The sequence below is a fragment of the Scleropages formosus genome, chromosome 9 (assembly GCF_900964775.1).
Source record: "Scleropages formosus chromosome 9, fSclFor1.1, whole genome shotgun sequence".
Lineage (NCBI taxonomy): Eukaryota > Metazoa > Chordata > Actinopteri > Osteoglossiformes > Osteoglossidae > Scleropages > Scleropages formosus.
In genome coordinates, this window is record NC_041814.1 from 14061434 (window position 1) to 14080704 (window position 19271).

Genomic DNA, 19271 nt, shown 5'->3' on the forward strand with positions numbered 1-19271 from the left:
TTTGAGTACTGTTCTTAAGTCTGTTGCTCTTCCTTATCCAACAACATCAAATATTCATGTTACCAGGGTGGTTAAATCAGACTGCACTACTAAATAAGGGTACAAATGCACATCTGGTCAAGAAACACATGGGGGGAAAAAAGACCAGCAAGAAACATCTGTCATGCCTTCATCCACTGGCCGATTGACAACACGTGCAGCAAAGCGATGGGACATGGCATGAAAGGTTGTCAGTGCAGAATCTCTGAAGAGAAACTGCAGCGCTTGTCTCTTCATTGCTTCCTTGCCCCAGTGTTGTAGATTCCCGGTTTGGTCTCTGTGTTATCAGTCTGACCATAATTCTTGTGTTTCTCTCCTGGAATAACACTTGCTGAGTGATTGACCCTCGCCTGAAGTGTAACCCCTCTTTTGGCTTGCCCTTCTGAAATAAAAAGACAAGCCCACATCTGAGGGTGTCGCTCATTCCCGACCACCAGCATGACAGCATCATTCAACAATCACTTTCTGAGCTCAGTTTGTGAAAGTGTCTATATACTAGAAATTTTTGTTTTTTGTGATAATAAAAAAGAAAATAAATCAAATAACTAAAATAAAAACATGGGGTTACTGAAATGATACTCACTGTTGTGACAAAGACGTTCTGCAGCCTCCATGTGTCCAGTTTTGAAAAACGTCAGTGACAGAAATTGACTTCAGAATTGTACAGGTATTGTTTCTTGCAATTGTGTATCAGTGTGCCTATAGAATTGGGCTGTGAGTGAGTGTTATGTGTTTAAAGTAATTAAAATAAGCCTTCATAAAACTACATTTTATGAATTACAATGTATAAGGCTGAAAGTAGATCAGTTGTTGTTGATCAAAACAAGTAGGATAAAAAATGGAAGCATGTTAGGACCTGCCATTTATTGACAGATTTCAACTGTATTGGCTAATTCTCCACAATATTCGACTACTGACAAAATTGAATTATACAGAAGTCATTATTTGTTAAATGCGAGATACAGGCACAGATTTTAAATGGCTTTGGGCCACAAGTGATGCAAACTTGGATCCTCTCCTTCAGATACACGGAAGGTAAACCTCTGTAACAGGGAGGTGAAAAAGAGGAACAATTCCACGAGAGCCAGTTTTTCACCTGGGCACATCTGTTTCCCTGCAACAGAAAAAGAAACACCTTCCATGTAATACTGAGTACCAGTTCTGTACGAAGCATGTCTAATCTGTTTGATCATTCTCTTTGAGCCAATAGTAAGTTTCTTCTTCTCCTCAACTTACGATGGTTCGACTTAGATTTTTCGAATTTATGATTGCGCTAGTGATAGATATTCAGTAGACCTTCAACCGCACTTTGAATTTTGAATTTTGATTTTTTTCCTGGACAAGAGATATGCGTACGATACTATCTCGTCATGCTGAGCAGCAGCAGCGATCTGCATCTCCCAGTCTGCCACACAGTCTCTAGTTTATACAACCGATTCTCTACATTGGTCTGTTTGCTAGCATTTTTTTTTTGATACCCCTCGTATCTGCATTCTGTTTTGTGCATCCATCATGTCTGTGAAACGCCCACCTGTGTCTCCTGCTACTGGCGACAAGAAGAAAGGAAGGCAGTTACTCTTGAGGAGAACTCAAGATAATTGCCCAGCATGAAGGTGGCAAGCCCGTATGGCCATTGGACGTGAACTTGAACTTTCGCGTTCAACAATGTCGACCATCGAAAAGATAGAGCGATAATGTTTGGTATAGGTTAGGTGTATTAAATACATTTTCGACTTACGATATTTTTGGCTTACGATGGTTTTATCCGAACGTAACACCATAGTAAGTCGGGGACCGTCTGTATGTCTATTGGATGAAATTAGACGTATTCCGACAACATCACTACATAAGCAAAGTGCATTTTCATCACCAGTATCTTCAGAAGCATTGTCCTTGTATGCAGCAGAAAGGTCAAATGTAACTCTACAGTGTACATGAAAGTCAGGCTATCAATGTTAAGCATAAGTGTGCACAGAATATTAATTTCAGGGTTTTGCTAGATATAATCATCAGGATTTAATAAAATTCATGAAAAACAACCAGAGTTCAGTAGCAGCGTAATAATTTACAAGTTCTATGATGAGACATCTGCCACAAGAGATACTTACCCAACCTTTGCAAAGTCTTTGACTCAGCGGTAGGAGGGACGTTCTACAAATGCTTCAGCCTGCTCCATGAAAAGCTCTTTAAATTTTTGATTCCAGACAGAACTACACATCGGACTGGTCTCATGTCAGTGCTGGACACACTGCCATACCTATCTATAAGCTGAAAGACATGATTAAGCCTTAGCCATAGCTGCAGTCATGTGACTCAGTAAACCTAGTTTGTTGCCTACCACTTGCTGCACCGAGGTTCATCGTTCAAGTAGGTGCATAAAATACAGGTAGACAAATCCTGATACCCTCTTACCAATTTTTTTTTTAAATATAATATTATAAGATAGGGGGGCGCGGTGGCGCAGTGGGTTGGACCGTAGTCCTGCTCTCCGGTGGGTCTGCGGTTCGAGTCCCGCTTGGGGTGCCTTGCGGCGGACTGGCGTCCCGTCCTGGGTGTGTCCCCTCCCCCTCCAGCCTTACGCCCTGAGTTGCCGGGTTAGGCTCCGGTTCCCCGTGACCCCGTATGGGACAAGCGGTTCTGAAAATGTGTGTGTGTGTGTATTATAAGATACACAAGCAAACAAAAACAATGCAGGAGTAATGACTGAATAAAGGCTTTATCTGGTGATGCTCATGAAGTTACGGTGCATGAACATTTACACCGTACATGAGCTGGAGAGATCTTGGGCGAAATGTGTCCAGAAAAGGTGAGTTTTCAGACCCTTCTTGAATGTAGACAGAGTTTCTGCAGTTCTGAGCGAGAGGGGAAGGTCGTTCCGCCACAATGGAGCCAGAACCGAGAACCTCCGTGCTTTACCTTTCGTGCGTGGGACCAGCAAGAGAGCAGAAATAGACGAGCGAAAGGATCTAGTTGGGGTGGAGTGATTGATCAAGACCTGTAAATAGCTGGGAGCAGTTCTGTTGATGTATCTGTAGACAATAACCAGAGTCTTGAATTTGACTCTGGTAGCTATAGGAATCCAGTGCAGAGAAATGAGAAGAGGAGATATGTGGGAACGTTTTGGCAATTCAAACACAACTTGTGCAGCAGCATTTTGTAGAAGCTGCAGAAGTTTGATGGCAGTAGCAGGAAGGCCACACAGGAGAGAGTTGCAGTAGTCCAGACGGGAAGTCACCATGGCCTGGGCAGAGTCAATTGTGAGGTAGGGACAGATCCTACGAATATTATTACCGGGTTGTGGCTTCGATGTACTGAGAGAAAGACAGAATCGCGTCAATCGTTACTCCAGGACTCTTAGCCAAGGAGGTAGGCAAGATGAGTGAATTGTCCAGTTTTGTTAAGGATGACTGCTTCAAGGTCAACCTGACTTTCAGAATGCACAACGTTTACCCCTGGGTGTACTGAGATCTATATTACATGAGTTATCCATTACATCAACATGATGTAACACTGCTTATGAAAGCCAGGAATTGAATTCTTTTAAAACAATATATCAAAGCAATTCTCTGAACAGGCTACAGGTAGAGAATGTCAACAGGATTTGAATCTGTACCTCAGTAGCTAAGGCACTGTGAGGCAACAGCCCCACAGTGTTTTGCCCTAAAGACACACCACAGATCAGATGTAATAACACATTTACAATTACAATAATAGGATTCATTTTCTAATTTTATATAAATGATAGCACATTAACATGCATTTGTGGTCTTCATGTTGGAAAGTCACTGTTTTATAAGAAGTGAATTTAAATGTAAAAATGAAGATGTTGTCTCGTCCAGTCATTTCCTGTCGTTATTGTGCCTAATGAGCGTAAACAAGCGCGACTGACATGAACCACCGTCTTATTCGCTGTGGAGTTGAGCTGCCAGTGGGCGGGACTCAGACTCTGATTGGTCACTCAAGTGTCCATCAAAGGTGTCCTCGAGCTCCAGTCTTGCGGAACATTTCTCAAAGTTCAATACGGTACATTTCTGGAGGCAGAGAGGGAGCAGAACTGGTTTCACCTGTAATACGCAGCAATGACAGCAACCATGTCCGTCCTCTTCTTCTCAGGATGGTTAGACCTCAGCAGTGTTTTAATCTTTCTCTTTGTGTTTTTGATACTTGTGGACCTAATTAAAAACAAGGCTCCGAAAAACTTTCCTCCTGGACCACCGTGGTCCCTGCCTTTTGTGGGAGATCTTTTCCGTATCGATTCAAATAGAATTCATCTCCAGATGGCAGAGGTACGTGCGTTTTCTCTCTCTATGTATTCATGCGTTAACACCAGATTTCATATTCACACAGAACTGAGAGTCATTCATGCCCCGCTCGTAGCGTACAATCATTGTACGTCAGAAACCCGTCAGTTATTGAATGTCATAAAGGGAACGGTGTGGAAGTTTAAGAAGAAGGAGCTGTGAGACGCTGCATGTCACTGACACCGATCGATCCATCGATCGATCACTGATCACACTGACTGAGATCTAAGTTATAATATTGCCTGCAAGTATAAGACTGAATTCTTTCCTCTGCTACTGCAATGTGAGACGCTCTGAAATCCAATGAAATTTTATTCCTAATCTAAATAAATCTGTCCTTCAGTGTTTTTAACCAGATGAGTTATATATTAGGTTGCTTTTCTTTTTCCCATAATTTTGTGGCAACTGACCTGGTGTGAACCTTGATTTGTTTTGTTCAAATGATACTACTGAAGCCCCTGTTTAAACCTACATTGCTCTTCATAGGTGCTGCCTTTTACACTGGTTGCTGTGTCATCTTCTGATTTATTTGGTTTGCTTCTATTTGTTTTTTGTATTTGTCTTTTTTTTTTTTATTGGACTTAGCTCTGCACCACTAGGCTTGGTGATTTTGTATTTTGCATTTTATCTTGTAGTGTATTGCTGTATCTTTACCTGGATTGGAGAGGATGTGGACTGAACTTGCAGATTTTAATTTTGTTTTGATCGCCTGCTAAGCCTAAGGTGCCGGATTTGGTTGGCTGTACTTGCAGGGCGATGCAGAGACTTTATTTGTAGCGCTTTATTCCGGATAGATCAGCTTAGGGTCCCTTTTGAAGACACTGAAAGCTCCCCGGGAAGGCAAGAGGATGGCCACCATAGCAAGCATAGTAGCTTGGTGTTCCTCAGGGTCTGCATTCCCCATGTGCTTTTGGTGAAGTAGCTGGGAGGATATGGGTGGATATCCTGAACAGGTCCCCTTTACTCGAGAGATCATCACTGCACTCCTTGGACTACCACTTGAGAGCATCATCTGTGTCCAACGGAACAGGCCGTCATCCTTCTTTGACGTCACTCTGCTGACCGAAGAGTGTTACTGGAGGGGTCTGCAGGCATGTGTGCTCTCCCGCTTTGTAGAAGCTTTGCAGAGGACCAAGAGGATGGCCACCATAGCAAGCATAGTAGCTTAGTGTTCCTCATGGTCTGCATTCCCCATGTGCTTTTGGTGAAGTAGTTGGGTGGATATTGGTGGATATCCTGAACACTTGAGAGATCATCACTGCACCCCTTGGACTACCACTTGAGAACATCATTTGTATCCAACGGAATGGGCCCTCATCCTTCTTTGACGTCACTCTGCTGATCGAAGAGTGTTAAATTTAGCATTTATTGATTGTGACATAGGGGGTGCGGTGGCGCAGTGGGTTGGACCGCAGTCCTGCTCTCCGGTGGGTCTGGGGTTCGAGTCCCGCTTGGGGTGCCTTGCGACGGACTGGCGTCCCGTCCTGGGTGTGTCCCCTGCCCCTCCAGCCTTACGCCCTGTGTTACCGGGTAGGCTCCGGTTCCCCCGTGACCCCGTATGGGATGAGCGGTTCTGAGACTGTGTGTGTGTGTGATTGTGACATTTACATTTATTCATTCAGCAGATGCTTTTCTCCAAAGCAACTTAGAGTGTTAAGCTACTTAGAGTTATTTACCCATCTTTACAGCTGGGTAATTTTACTGGAGCAATTTAGGGTAAGTACCTTGATCAAGGGTACTGCAGACAGAGGTGAGAACTAAACCTACAACCTTTTCCAGTAGTTCTAACCACTACGCTGCTTGCTGTCTGGTTGGATTTATTTACAAACAAATGGTCCGAATTGGGTTGATGAGCTGAAGCTGAGTATACTCCATTGGTTTAAATCAAATCATTAAACAAAGATTGATTTAAATTGCTTTCAGATTTTTTTTTTTCTGATATATTTGTTTTTCATCATGTTTTAGATGGTTTATTTAGTAATGTAGCTAAGTGTTTCCAAGTGCTTCCAGATATCAGCACAAAGTACTTAAGTAAGATGAAATACTTAAATGAATAACAAGGACTCTGAGATAATTAAACCAGTGTTTAATACACCAGCCAGCTTTAAGTGGCATACATAACACATCAAAAATTAAGTTACACTGCAACTTTTGAAAATGTTGATATTATAGCCCTTCTGAGGGGGTGCGGTGGTGCAGTGGGTTGGACCACAGTCCTGCTCTCCGGTGGGTCTGGGGTTCGAGTCCTGCTTGGGGTGCCTTGCGATGGATTGGCGTCCCGTCCTGGGTGTGTCCCCTCCCCCTCCAGCCTTGCACCCTGTGTTACTGGGTAGGCTCCGTGACCCCGTATGGGACAAACGGTTCTGAAAATGTGTGTGTATAGCCCTTCTTTCAAAGGTACCAACATTTTTACAAGAAGTATTTGTTACTTATGGCTCACCCAGTTCAATGTTCTTGTTTAGGGTCTTGGACAGAAACAAATATTGCTGCATTTTCTGTGCGAAGCCTGTTCCTAAATTGACTGGACAAGTCCATATGTACTTCAGACATGCTCTACACCTGCAGAGGATGCAGTGAGAGATGGCTGACAGGCACCATGGATTTTGCATCAATGACATCACTGTTGGAGGGCCACCATTCACATGGAGTCATCCTTTCAACAAACTCTTGCTGAAATTTGAAGCTCTGAAAAGGTTTTGATTTTGCCTGAATTTCAATTAGAGAATTCAAGAATTGCCACTGCTGATGTGCAACTACATGGCTGCATTTTTTTCTTCTTTGCTCAAGTTTTTCACATGTAAACTGGGATGAAGAAGGTTGGCTAGGAAATGTGCTGGGGTCGTGACCTGGTCATACCTCACTTGGAACAACTTCCTGACTTGCTGGGAACTCTACTGAAGCTTCTTTCTAACTACTTTCCACATTTCCACAGTTTTGGTGAAAATAAAAATATTTAAAGAAAAAATCAGATTTAAATGGAAAAAAAATCTTTTTTCCCCCAATTTTCCTTTAAAAATAAAAGAAATCACCAACCCTTTATACCGTATTTGCACTCTTTATGCTTCCTGGATGGACTCTGGGTCTCTGCAGTCCTCCATTATACACGTGGTTATTAAAAATGAAATGAAATTAAGAAAAACAATAGTAGAAGAGACACTAATATTTGTTTGTTATAAATTTTGCAAAATATGTTGGTATTATAATTGTTATGCATTAAAAACTGGTCTTATTATAAATAATAGTAATTCAACTCCGGAAGAATTTGTGTATTGGAGTGATATCTCAAAACAAATGAAGCTTGTTATGGGAGGAACAGGTGTGCCGGGTGTTTGCAGTGAATCTGAAGTAACTTACTGCCCTCTTCATTGGCAACAGTTAAGGGTCTAGACTGCACCAAATAATTAGCATAGTTTGTTAGCAATTGGGGGGGTGCGGTGGCGCAGTGGGTTAGACTAGGTCCTGCTCTCCAGTGGGTCTGGGGTTCGAGTCCTGCTTGGGGTGCCTTACGATGGACTGGCGTCCTGTCCTGGGTGTGTCCTCTCCCCCTCCGGCCTTACGCCCTGTGTTGCCGGGTTAGGCTCCGGTTCCCCGCGGCCCCATATGGGACAAGCGGTTCTGAAAATGTGTGTTGTGTGTGGTGTGTGGTGTGTGTGGTTAGCAATTATCTGTGCTAATAATGGACTTTTCATTTTGCTTTTTCTAGTTTGCCAAACAATATGGAAATATTTTCAGTATTCGAATTGGGCAAAGGATAGTTGTCCTGAATGGTCTACAGCTTGTAAAAGAGGCTCTGGTTGAACATGGTGAAAACTTTGCTGTTCGTCCAACAGTACCACTCTCTGAAGATATTACGTTGGACAAAGGTAATTTGTGTTTCTCCTGGCATTAACTCATATGAAAGACCATATCCTTATTAATTTCAGTGTAGAAAACTAGGAGAACGTAGTATGCATGAATACTACATGTCTTATTGAGCCATTTTTTTAGGTTTACTGATGACTGCATAATCGAACCGTATCATGATGCTAGGATTAAAAATAGTTAATTCTGGCTTGTCCACATGAATTTGAAATTTTTTAAATTCATGTGGACAAGCCAAAAACAACAGTTTGGAAATTCATAATTAGGTTTTTGTTATTGCAGTTTCAAGTAATGTAAGTGAGCAGTTTCAGTTAATTCACAGTTGCTGAGAAGGCTGTTTTCTTATAAGTGTGCTTTAAAAAGTGTCTAATGCCACAAGGATTTTCTGGTACTTTTTGGATAAGTAACAGTACATGTATCAGTTGTTGAACCCAGAATGTAGAATGGATTAGTAAAATAGCAGAAATATATACCAAATGGTAGTCACTTACTATAGATTATGTAAGAAATACTTTTATACGTTGTTTTTCAAAGGTTTGGTTGCCTCCGGTGGATATCAATGGAAGCAACAAAGAAGGTTTGCTCTCTCTACTCTGAGAAACTTTGGACTGGGGAAGAAAAGTCTTGAGTCACAGATCCAAGTGGAGTGTAGGTTCTTAAATGATGTTATAGACAAGAGTCAAGGTATGACTGAAACAAATGCTTCTACTCTCCATACATCCATCCATCCATCCATCCATCTTCTTTCCTGCTTTTCCTAGCAGGGTCGTGGTGGCAACAGGGAGAGGAGAGAGGCCCAGCCCTCCCTGTCTCCCGCAACTTCCTCCAGCTTAGCCTGGGGGATCCCCAATCATTCCCAGGCCAACTGTGAGATATAATTCCTCCAGCGGGTCCTGGGCCGACCTCAGGGCCTCGTCCCAGTTGGCCATGCCTGGTATACCTCCAAAGGGAGGCGCCCAGGGGGCATCTTTATCAGATGCCCGAACCACCTCAGCTGGCTCCTCTCAATGAGAAGGAGTAGCAGCTCTACTTTGAGTTCCTTCCGGATGTCCAAATTCCTCACCCTGTCACGGAGAGTGAGTCTCAACACCCTGCGGAGAAAACTAATTTCAGCCGCTTATATCCGCGATTTTATTCTTTCGGTCATTACCCAAAGTTCATGACCATAGGTGAGGGTAGGGACGTAGATCAACCGGTAAATGGAGAACTTTGCCTTATGGCTCAGATCCCCCTTCACCATTACAGTCTGATAAAGTGACCGCATTATTGCTGCCGGTGCTCCCAGTCTACATCCGATCTCACGCTCCCTTCTCCCCTCACTCGTGAACAAGACCCCAAGATGCTTAAACTCCTCCTCCTGGGGCAAATTCTCTCCCCTTTCCTGGAGGGGGCATGCCATCCTTTTCTGTGAGAGAACCATGGACTCAGACTTTGAGGTGCTGATCCTCATCCCAACCGCCTCACACTCGGCTGCAAACTGTTCCAGTACGTGTTGGAGGCAACTATGTGACAGTGCCAAAAGGATAACATCATCCACAAAAAGCAGAGGCGTTACCTTCCGACTCCCACACAAAATGCCCGCCTGACCTCGACTGCACCTTGATATCCTGTCCATGAAGACCACAAACAGGAGTGGAGACAAGGCACAACCTTAGAGGAGTCCAACACCCATACTGAACGGGCTTGACTTAATGCCGAGTATGCCGACACAGCTTTTGCTCTGTGTGTGCAGAAACTGAATGGCCCGCAGTAGTGGCCCCGGTACCCCATACTCCCTAAGCACCTCCCACAGAATTTCCCGAGGAACACGGTCATAGGCCCTCTCCAAGTCCACAAAACACATGTCGACTAGATTAGCAAACTCCCATGCCCCTTCAGTTATTTGTGAGAGGGTAAAAAGCTGTCCACTGTTCCACAGCCAGGACGGAATCCCCATTGTTCCTCTTCAATCCGAGGTTCAGCTGTCAGCTGGAGCCTCCTTTCCAGCACCCCAGCATAGACTTTCCCAGGGAGGCTGAAAAGTGTGATACCCTGATAGTTGGCACATACTCTCCGGTCCCCTTTCTTAAAGACAGGGACCACCACCCCAGTTTGCCAATCCAAATGCACTGTCCTTGAGGTCTATGCAACATTGCAGAGGCATGTCAGCCATAACAGCCATACAACATCCAGGGCTTTAAGCAGTTCCAGGAAAATCGCATCCACCCCTGGTGTTTTGCCACTGTGGAGCTTACCAACTACCTCACTGACTTCCACCAGGGAAATGGACTCTGACAACCCAGAAGCCTTTGACCCTGACTCCTGTAAGGGAGGTTGTAAGAGACGAGGCAGGAGACAACAGGTGCAGTGCCTGTCTGTGAGGGGTTTTTTGCTCTCGGTGCAGAGAGAAGGAAGGGGATGGAAAAGGGGGGCCAGGGAACAGGTAGGACGGGACTTCGTGCGGGTCAGAGTCGCTGGGAGCCTCGGGTTGGTCCGGACGCCGGCGTCGTCTCCGGGTTTGTGTTCGTCTCTTGGGATTCGCTTGCCTCCCCCATCTTTCTCCCCTACTGCCAAGTGCTGGGAAGAAATAGGGAAGGTAATTAGCCCCAGCCGTGGCTGCTTTGCCCCCGTCTCCACCCCTGTTTCCGCCCCCTTCCCGGGCCACCTTGGCGTGCTACAGAGGCGTATCTCTCGGGTTTAAGAGTTCCTCAAAGTGCTCATTCCATCTCCCGACAATGTCCACAGAAGTCAGAGTTTCTCCACCCTTGCTGAGCACAGCCTGAGTGAAGCTCCTCTGACCCCTCTTGAGCCACCAGATGGTTCTCCAGAACCTCTTTGAAGCCGACCGATAGTCATTTTCCATAGCCTCTCCAAACTCCTCCTATGCCCTGGATTTTGTTTCTGCAACTGTAGCCGCTGCTACCTTTTTTGCCTGCTGCCAGTACCTGTCTGCTGAGTCAGGAGTCTCCAGAGCCAATTAGGCCCTAAAGGCCTCCTTCTTCAGCTTGACGGCTTCCCTCACCACCCGTGTCCACCAGCGGGTTCTCGGGTTGCCGCCATGACTGGCATCAACAAACTTTTGGTCACAGCTGTGCCTGGCTGCATCCACAATGGAGGTTCTGAACAGGGTCCATTCAGACTCCATGTCCCCTACCTCCTCTAGGACGTGGGAGAAACTCTCCCGGAGGTAAGTTAAAATCATTCCAGACAGGGTCCTCCAACAGTCGTTCCCAGCACACCCACACTATATGCTTGGGCCTACCGGGTCTGTCCATCAGTTTTCCCTGCCATCTGATCCAACTCACCACCAGATGGTGATCGGTTGACAGCTCAGCACCTCTCTTCACCCGAGTGTCCAGAACATGTGGCTTCAAGTCAGATGAAACGACTACAAAGTCGATCATTGACCTTTGGCCCAAGGAGCTCTGGTATCAAGTACACTTATGAGCATCCTTGTGTTCGAACATGGTGTTTGTTACGGACAAACCATGACTAGCACAGAAGTCCAATAACATTTCACCACTTGGGTTCAGATTTGGCAAGCCGTTCTTCCCAGTCACTCCCCGCCAGATTTCCCAGAGAAGGGCTTGCGTGATCTAGGGATCTCCAGAGCTATGTTGCCTGGAGCAGTATACTCCTGGTAGGGTCTCCCAAGGTGAACAGGTCTGGAGTGAAGATTCAGACTAACATAATCCAAAAACCTCCATGGAAAAGTAAGCAGGAGAATGTTTACCCTGCCTGGAATAGGGTCACCGGGACCTACCCCTGGAGCCAGGCCCGGGGGTAGTGTTCCTAGGCGAACGCCTGGTGGCCGGGCAGCCCACGTAACCCGGCCGAGCTCAGCCGGAAGAGGCGACGTGGGGGGGCCATGTGGGCCCACCACCCGCAAGGTCCAACAGGTGGTTGGGTGCAATGTATACCAGGCATTAGGAGCAGGCAGGGTGGCGCGTGGCATCGCGGCCCCTTGCAACAGAAACTGGCTCTTGGCACGATTCTACCCTGATTTAGATTTTTCTGAAAGCCCCTGATTTCTTCTACTTTGACCCTTAAACATCAGTTTCTGCTGGAGTGTTTGCATATATCCATGTCTTCATATCTTAATTATAATCTTTTACTTTAATATAACAACTGAGTAAGGCTTTCAGCTCACGTTGTTTTTCAATTAAAATCCCGTAGGCCAGCCATTTGAACCTATTTCCGTTGTTAACAATGCTGTTGCCAACATCATCAGTTGTCTGGTGTTTGGCGATCGGTTTGACTACAGCAACAGCTACTTCCAAAGACTGCTGAAATTAATGAATGAAGCAATTTATTTGGAGGGAAGCATTTGGGCTCAGGTAAAGCACCTCATTTTACTTGTGTGTAATTCTTCATTGATTTTAGGGATTTTACTTGTGTTGACACTTAATCCTGTCTCTTTTATAAGTAATTTATAGAAATAAAAGTTTTCTGAGGAATTTACTGTTTTTGTTTTTCAGTTGTACAACATGTTTCCGTGGCTGATGCGCAGATTACCTGGTCCACACAAAAAAATATTTTCCCACTGGGCAATTGTGATCGACTTTGTAAAACTAAAAATTAAGGAGCACAAGGAGGACTGGGACCCTTCAACTCCGAGAGACTACATTGACAGCTTCCTTTCTGAGATGGAAAAGGTAATATTAGAGAAGTAATCAAAAGGTGGAATATGAGAAAATGTTCCTAACTGTCGTATAGTCATTTATTTATTCAGCTATATAAAAGATTATACACAATTATAACCCACAGTGGGTGTGAAAAGGAATCGCTGGTGTCTGTTTCAACACTTGTTATTTTTTTAGAGGAAAGATGATGCTGAAGCAGGTTTCAATGAAGACAACTTGTGTTCTTGCACTTTGGACCTGTTTGCAGCTGGGACTGAAACAACATCAGCTACTCTGAACTGGGCTTTACTGTATATGATTAAATACCCAGAAATACAAGGTTGGTTTTCATTTTGCACATATGATTCTTTTTAAAGTTTGGCACACTTATGATGTCCCCAGTCTTAGTTCTTGCAGCCCCTTGATATTTTTCTTCCAGTCAAAGTAATAGTTTTAAGTGTTCCTTTAATGCAGGTGGCACAATGGTGCTGCGGGTAGAGCCATCCAGCTCTTTGGTTATGGATTTAGTTGTGGGGTGAAAACTCATTCAGTTTGTGAGAGTTTCCTGTATGTGAGTGTGTGTATGAGATGGCCGCACAACAAGCTGGCACCCTCTCCAAGGTGTAACCTGCCTTATCTCAGATTGCCCTGGGAAAGGTTCTGGCTTACCAGGACCCTGCAATAGATAAGGAGATATTTATGATGAATGAATCTTTTAGTAAATCACACAATTCAAATAGTGTTCAACTTAACAGAAAACTCACTCATTTCTGAATTATGTTTAATTTTTTGCAGTGGAATAAATGTCCATTTTATATTTATTCATTTATCAGAGATTGGTCACATACACAGTTATACACACATAAAACCTGCAGTGAAATGTTAATCTAGTCAGCTCTGTAGACTGCAAACAAGACAATATGTTAAAGGAGAAAAAATATTTTAAAAATAGGAGAGAATACACACACCACACCACACACACACTTTCAGAACCGCTTGTCCCATACAGGGTCACAGGGAACCGGAGCCAACCCAGTAACACAGGGCGTAAGGCCGGAGGGGGAGGGGACACACCCAGGACAGGACGCCAGTCCGTCGCAAGGCACCCCACGCGGGACTCAAACCCCAAACCCACCGGAGAGGAGGACCCGGTCCAACCCACTGCGCCACTGCACCCCCGAAAGAGAATACCCACACACACACACACTTTCAGAACCGCTTGTCCCATACAGGGTCACGGGGAACCGGAGCCTACCCGGTAACACAGGGCATAAGGCCAGAGGGGGAGGGGACACCCAGGACGGGACGCCAGTCTGTCGCAAGGCACCCCACGCGGGACTCGAACCCCAGACCCACCAGAGAGCAGGACTGTGGTCCAACCCACTGCACCACCGCACCCCCAAAAGAGAATACAATTAAAGTTAAATTTAGAAAATATACAGGGAACTGAATTAAAGCTAAAATGTAAAAAAACTAAAATTGAGATTTAGGAAACAAAAAAATGTGCGGATATTGAATATGCGATATGCAACATGCAATATGCAATGGTAAAGTGCAAAGGACACACAGTCATATGTGTAGAGAGAGTAAAGCAGAGGACTCAAAACACAACCCTGTGGCACTCCTGTACTCACAGTGATGACATTGGACGTGGCCTGGCCCACTCTCACGACCTGGGGCCTGCCCGAGAGGAAGTCCAGGACCCAGTCACAGAAGCTCCTCCAAAGGAATGTACAACTCAGAGAAACACACGCTGTGCTAAAACTGTCAGTAAATAGTTGTTCCTAGATTTTTTTGATCTATTGTAATAAAGTGGGATTGTTTAAAAGGCTTACTCAACATTCAGTGTATCAAACAGAATTTCTGAGTGGTGCATGGGTTGGTTGAGGAATGAGATATAGGTTCAAGGAAGGATGCCGAAAATGGAAAACTTCTTGGATTCGGGAGTAAGTGTCTGAGGAATTCAACCCATTTCCTGATAGAAATACTTCTCGATTGATGATACTAGTGACTTACGACCACCCAGACTTATCTTTGAGTCCCGATATTTTGTCGTGACACTCAATGATGACCACTGCATCTGCTATATGATAACTGTGGTTGGCCTGGCTACTGCAAGGTACTTCTTGTAATTGTTTGGGACTGAGGGTGTTTTGGTGTCTTGCAGCAATTGCATTTTATTTACAAATCTTTTTGTCTGTGATTCCCTTGTTGCATTTTGTTTTATAATGCTAGTAAACCAAAAAAAATGGGGGGGAGAGTGGTGCTGTGGCGAAGCAGGTTTTGGCCGGAGCTTAGTCTGTGTTGAGTCTGGGGTTTGAGTTCTGCTTGGGGTGCCTTGCGGTGGACTGGCATCCTGTCCAGGGTGTGCCCCTCCCTCTCCAGCTCTGCACCCTGTGCTGCCGGGCTAGGCTCTGGTTTGCCACGACCCTGCTCGGGTCAAGCAGTTGGAGACATTGTGTGTGTGTCTGTGTGCAAAAACAGTGAGTATTCTGGTCGCGCAGGAGAAAACTGGAAGAATTTGAATGCAGCATGAAACTATAATGATTTACTGTATTTGAAATGGAAATGTGTGATATTATTGAAACAAATATAACAAGGTTTTCATATAATCATACTTTTCAATTGTCTATGTATCCCTGAGGCCACTGGAATGGAACCATGTTGTATGCCAAGGACCACCTATTGTCCATCCCACCAGCTTTTGGAGGGTTATTTATTTATTTTCCAGACCCTGACTTGTGACCATAATGAGCATTCAGGTTGTGTAGGTATCGGGCTGCAGATCTGTCGATGGTCTTGTAGGTCATAGCCAGAGTCTTGATCTTGATACAGGCAGAGGAGAGATGCATGTTGAAAGCTTTGTGAATTCCCATCTGTCCTACTCTTCCCCTAGAGAAGGTACAAGCGGAAATAGACAAAGTACTTGGACCCTCACATCCGGCCACCATGGCAGACAGAGCCAATATGCCCTACACCGACGCTGTTATTCATGAAATACAGAGGATGGGCAACATTATACCACTGAATGTGCCACGTATGGCTGTAAAGGACACTACAATTGGAGGATACACAATTCCAAAGGTGAGGATTTTCATGCTAAGATATTCGTCATAATTAGATATTTTTATCAAGATATTAGGTTTTTTAAGGTACAAGTGTGTCCCAGCTTTGATTTCTTTTTTATATGACTTGACACATGAAGGGAATTTACCTGGTATTCCATAGTAACAGCTGTCTTGCTCTGTAGATGATGTCAGGATTGAGGCCTCGGATATCTGTTGCAGGGTACTATGGTGATGGGAACTTTACAGTCTGTTTTGTTTGATGAGTCTGAGTGGGAGGCTCCTTTCACATTTAATCCTGGCCATTTCCTGGATGAGGAGGGCAAGTTCAAAAGAAGAGATGCCTTCTTGCCTTTTTCAGCTGGTATGTGTGCGGGTATAATGCTATGTCAATTAAATCTAAAATTCTGTGCAGAAGTTTGGGCACCCCTGCTGAAATTATGTTTTCTTATTTTTTCTAAGAGAAAAGAAGTTAAAACATCCTGTTCAGGCAACAAACTTTAACATGGTTTCTACAAATTTTAATTTGCAAATTTTTTTTGCTGAATTTTTTAAATTAGAAAAAAAATAAATATGAATGTAGCATCCCCAAAAGTTTAGGCACCTTTCCAGTTGATTCATTAGTGTTGTTTTTTTAAGGTCTTGGAAATTAATTGACACGTTAGGCATTATTCCAAGTCAAGTGAAGGGAATTGAAGAGCTTATGCTCTGACTCTTCAAACCTCTCAGGGTGCTGTGCTCAACAGCCATGGGCCTCTGCAAGCTGACTGAGATTCTGAAAATGGAGAAAACTGACTCTTAAAAAGTAGAGGAGGGCTATAAAAAGAGATCTAAATGCCTCCTACTTGCAAATGTCACTATGCAAAATGTCCTAAAGGAATGGAAGTTAAGAGGAACTACTGAACTCAAGTCAAGACAAGACATGGAAGACCAAGAAAAACCTCTGATATAACTGCATGTAGACCAGTCAGGTATGCAACTCAAAACTCCCTGTCAGTGCAAATGACCTGCAGGAAACCATAGATGGTACAGCAGTAGTGGTGCACTGGTCCACTGTACAGCATTGCTTGCATAAACTTTGCCTGCAATGTTATCACAAAGTCTGTGTCTGAAATATGCTACAAAACCCTTAGATATCCCAGAAGCATTGTGGGCCCAAGTTCTGCTGTGTGATGAAACACACACACATTTTCAGAACCGCTTGTCCCATACGGGGTCGCGGGGAACCGGAGCCCACCCGGCAACACAGGGTGGAAGGCCAGAGAGGAAGGGGACACACCCAGGACGGGACGCCAGTCCGCCGCAAGGCACCCCACGTGGGACTCGAACCCCAGACCCACTGGAGAGCAGGACCCAGTCCAACCCACTGCGCCACCATGCCCCCCGCTGTGACGAAACAAAACTGAAAATAACTCTTTGGCTACAGTCATCAAAGGTACATTTGGGAAAAAACACCTTGTCATCTTTAAGCATGAGTGTAGATCTATTGTTTTGGGTAATGTTGCAACTGGTGGTATAGTAAATATTTAGCAGTTAGAGGAAAGAATTGATTCTGCTAACTATCAAAAAAATCCTGAAGGTTAATGTCTTGAATATTGTGAAGAATTTGAAAAGAGACTGGATCATACAGTAAGACAATGATTAAAAATATATCTCAAAATCAATCATCAACTACTTAAAGAAGTGAAATCTTCAGGTTTTGGAATGGTTTTCACGGTCCCCCGACTTGAATTGAAGTATTAAAATGATTGAAAAATCTGTGGACAGACCTCAGACATGCATTGCATGCAAAATGGCCTGAGCACTGCATTTCTGAAATAGAAGCATTCATCAAGGAAGCAGGGAGAAATTCCTAAAGCAAGAATAGGAAGACTGCTAGCTGGTTACAAGAAACATTTGGGGGGTGTTACTAAGTACTGACTCACAGGGTGTTCAAGCTTTTGCATATTTATGTTTAAGTTCCCTGCAGAAGTTGTTACCTTCTATTCAAGTAGAAATATCAACAGAATGTCATTTCACCAGGGTTGTCCAAACATTGAAAATATATGTATCGTACCTGTCACGTGTTGCCAACAACAAAATTTGTCAATTGTTGAAATTTAAAGCATGAAACGAACAGCCCACTTTTCAGTTGTCCCACTGTGCCGAAATTCAACTTATTTGATGTTGCTTCACAAATTAATATTCAGAAGCTGCACCTCTATAATAAGTTTTTAATGAAATTTGGAAACAAAATTCATAGTTTATTCAGTTAACATTAATAAAATAACAAGGAATTTGAATGTGATTGTAGCTTTCAAACTTCCATGTGTCTTTGTTTCCTCAGGGAGCAGGATGTGTCTTGGGGAACCACTGGCTCGAATGGAGTTGTTTCTATTCTTCACCTCCCTTCTCCAGCAGTTCACATTCTTTTCACCCCCAGGTGTGGAGCCCACCCTGGAATTCAAAATTGGATTCACTCTTCAACCAAAGGGATACAAGTTATGTGCTGTACCCCGCTGAGCATAGTAATGTAACGATTAACTTCTGGAGATTTTCAACTGGAAGTCAGCACATGTTCAGCTTTGAACTGCAAAAATAAACCTATTTTTCAGAAGTGTCTGCTGAGAAAAAAAAAAAAAAATTCAGTATTCTGCGGAAAAGCTTAAGTTTAAGATGTAAACTACAACATTACATATTTGTAAGTCAGTAATAGTGAAAACAAATTTTTGGAATGTTCTCTAGACTACAGCTACTTTTACTGTAGTTTATTGAGCTATATTTATTTTACATTTGCAAACACCCATTCCTCACACAACAAGGTTAATACATTCCATGAACTCACCCTGTAAGGTGGGTTCCCATTGTAAGGGAATCAACTGACAATTACACACACACACACACACACACACACACACACACACACACACACACACACACACACACACACACACACACTGTCTGAAGCTGTTTGTCCCACACGGGGTCGCAGCGAACTGGAGCCTAACCTGGCAACACAGGGCGTGGGGAGGGGACACACCCAAGGTGGGACGCCAGTCCGTCACAAGGCACCCCCAGCGGGACTCAAAACTCAGACCCACTGGAGAGCAGGATCCGGTCCAACCCACTGCACCACCGCGCCCCCCGATTTATGCAACCTTTATGAATAAATAAACAGTTCTTTCCTCCACAATGAGCTTGCAGAAAAAAAATCTGGACAATTTTGACAGTTGCCATCATTCTTCATGTTACAACCCCAGGTGTCTAGGGGTAGCAAGAGTGGAACATCAACTGAATGGTAACCAGTAGTAACAAGGGCCCAGAAAAATGACACATATAAGAACCAAGTGCTCAGTGTAGTTTCCTTTACAGTGGAAACTGAGGCAGATGTTCAGGTGACTTTGTACAATATTTACAAAGACACT

The 19271-nt window shown here is 44.1% G+C and overlaps 1 protein-coding gene across 2 annotated transcripts; it reads left to right on the top strand.

The window, feature by feature from the left end:
- Nucleotides 1–4030: 4030 nt before the first annotated feature.
- Nucleotides 4031–18434, top strand: LOC108934003 (cytochrome P450 2J2-like). Of its 2 annotated transcripts, none has more exons than XM_029254644.1 (9): nucleotides 4031–4325; nucleotides 8044–8203; nucleotides 8736–8885; nucleotides 12357–12517; nucleotides 12659–12835; nucleotides 13001–13142; nucleotides 15699–15886; nucleotides 16090–16231; nucleotides 18194–18434. In XM_029254644.1, the coding sequence occupies exons 1-9, from the start codon at nucleotides 4119–4121 to the stop codon at nucleotides 18367–18369; spliced, it is 1503 nt and encodes a 500-aa protein (XP_029110477.1). In that variant the 5' UTR covers nucleotides 4031–4118; the 3' UTR covers nucleotides 18370–18434. The 2 variants fall into 2 exon arrangements, with proteins under 2 accessions (XP_029110477.1, XP_029110478.1); XM_029254645.1 differs by lacking the exon at nucleotides 18194–18434 and adding an exon at nucleotides 16597–16664.
- The last annotated feature ends 837 nt before the right edge of the window (nucleotides 18435–19271 follow it).

Coding starts and splice junctions, on each gene's coding strand:
- LOC108934003 (XM_029254644.1), top strand. CDS start 4,119: ATGACAGCAACCATGTCCGTCCTCTTCTTCTCAGGATGGTTAGACCTC. Junction 12,518..12,658: donor AGGGAAGCATTTGGGCTCAG/GTAAAGCACCTC, acceptor TTTGTTTTTCAG/TTGTACAACATGTTTCCGTG. Junction 12,836..13,000: donor TCCTTTCTGAGATGGAAAAG/GTAATATTAGAG, acceptor TTATTTTTTTAG/AGGAAAGATGATGCTGAAGC.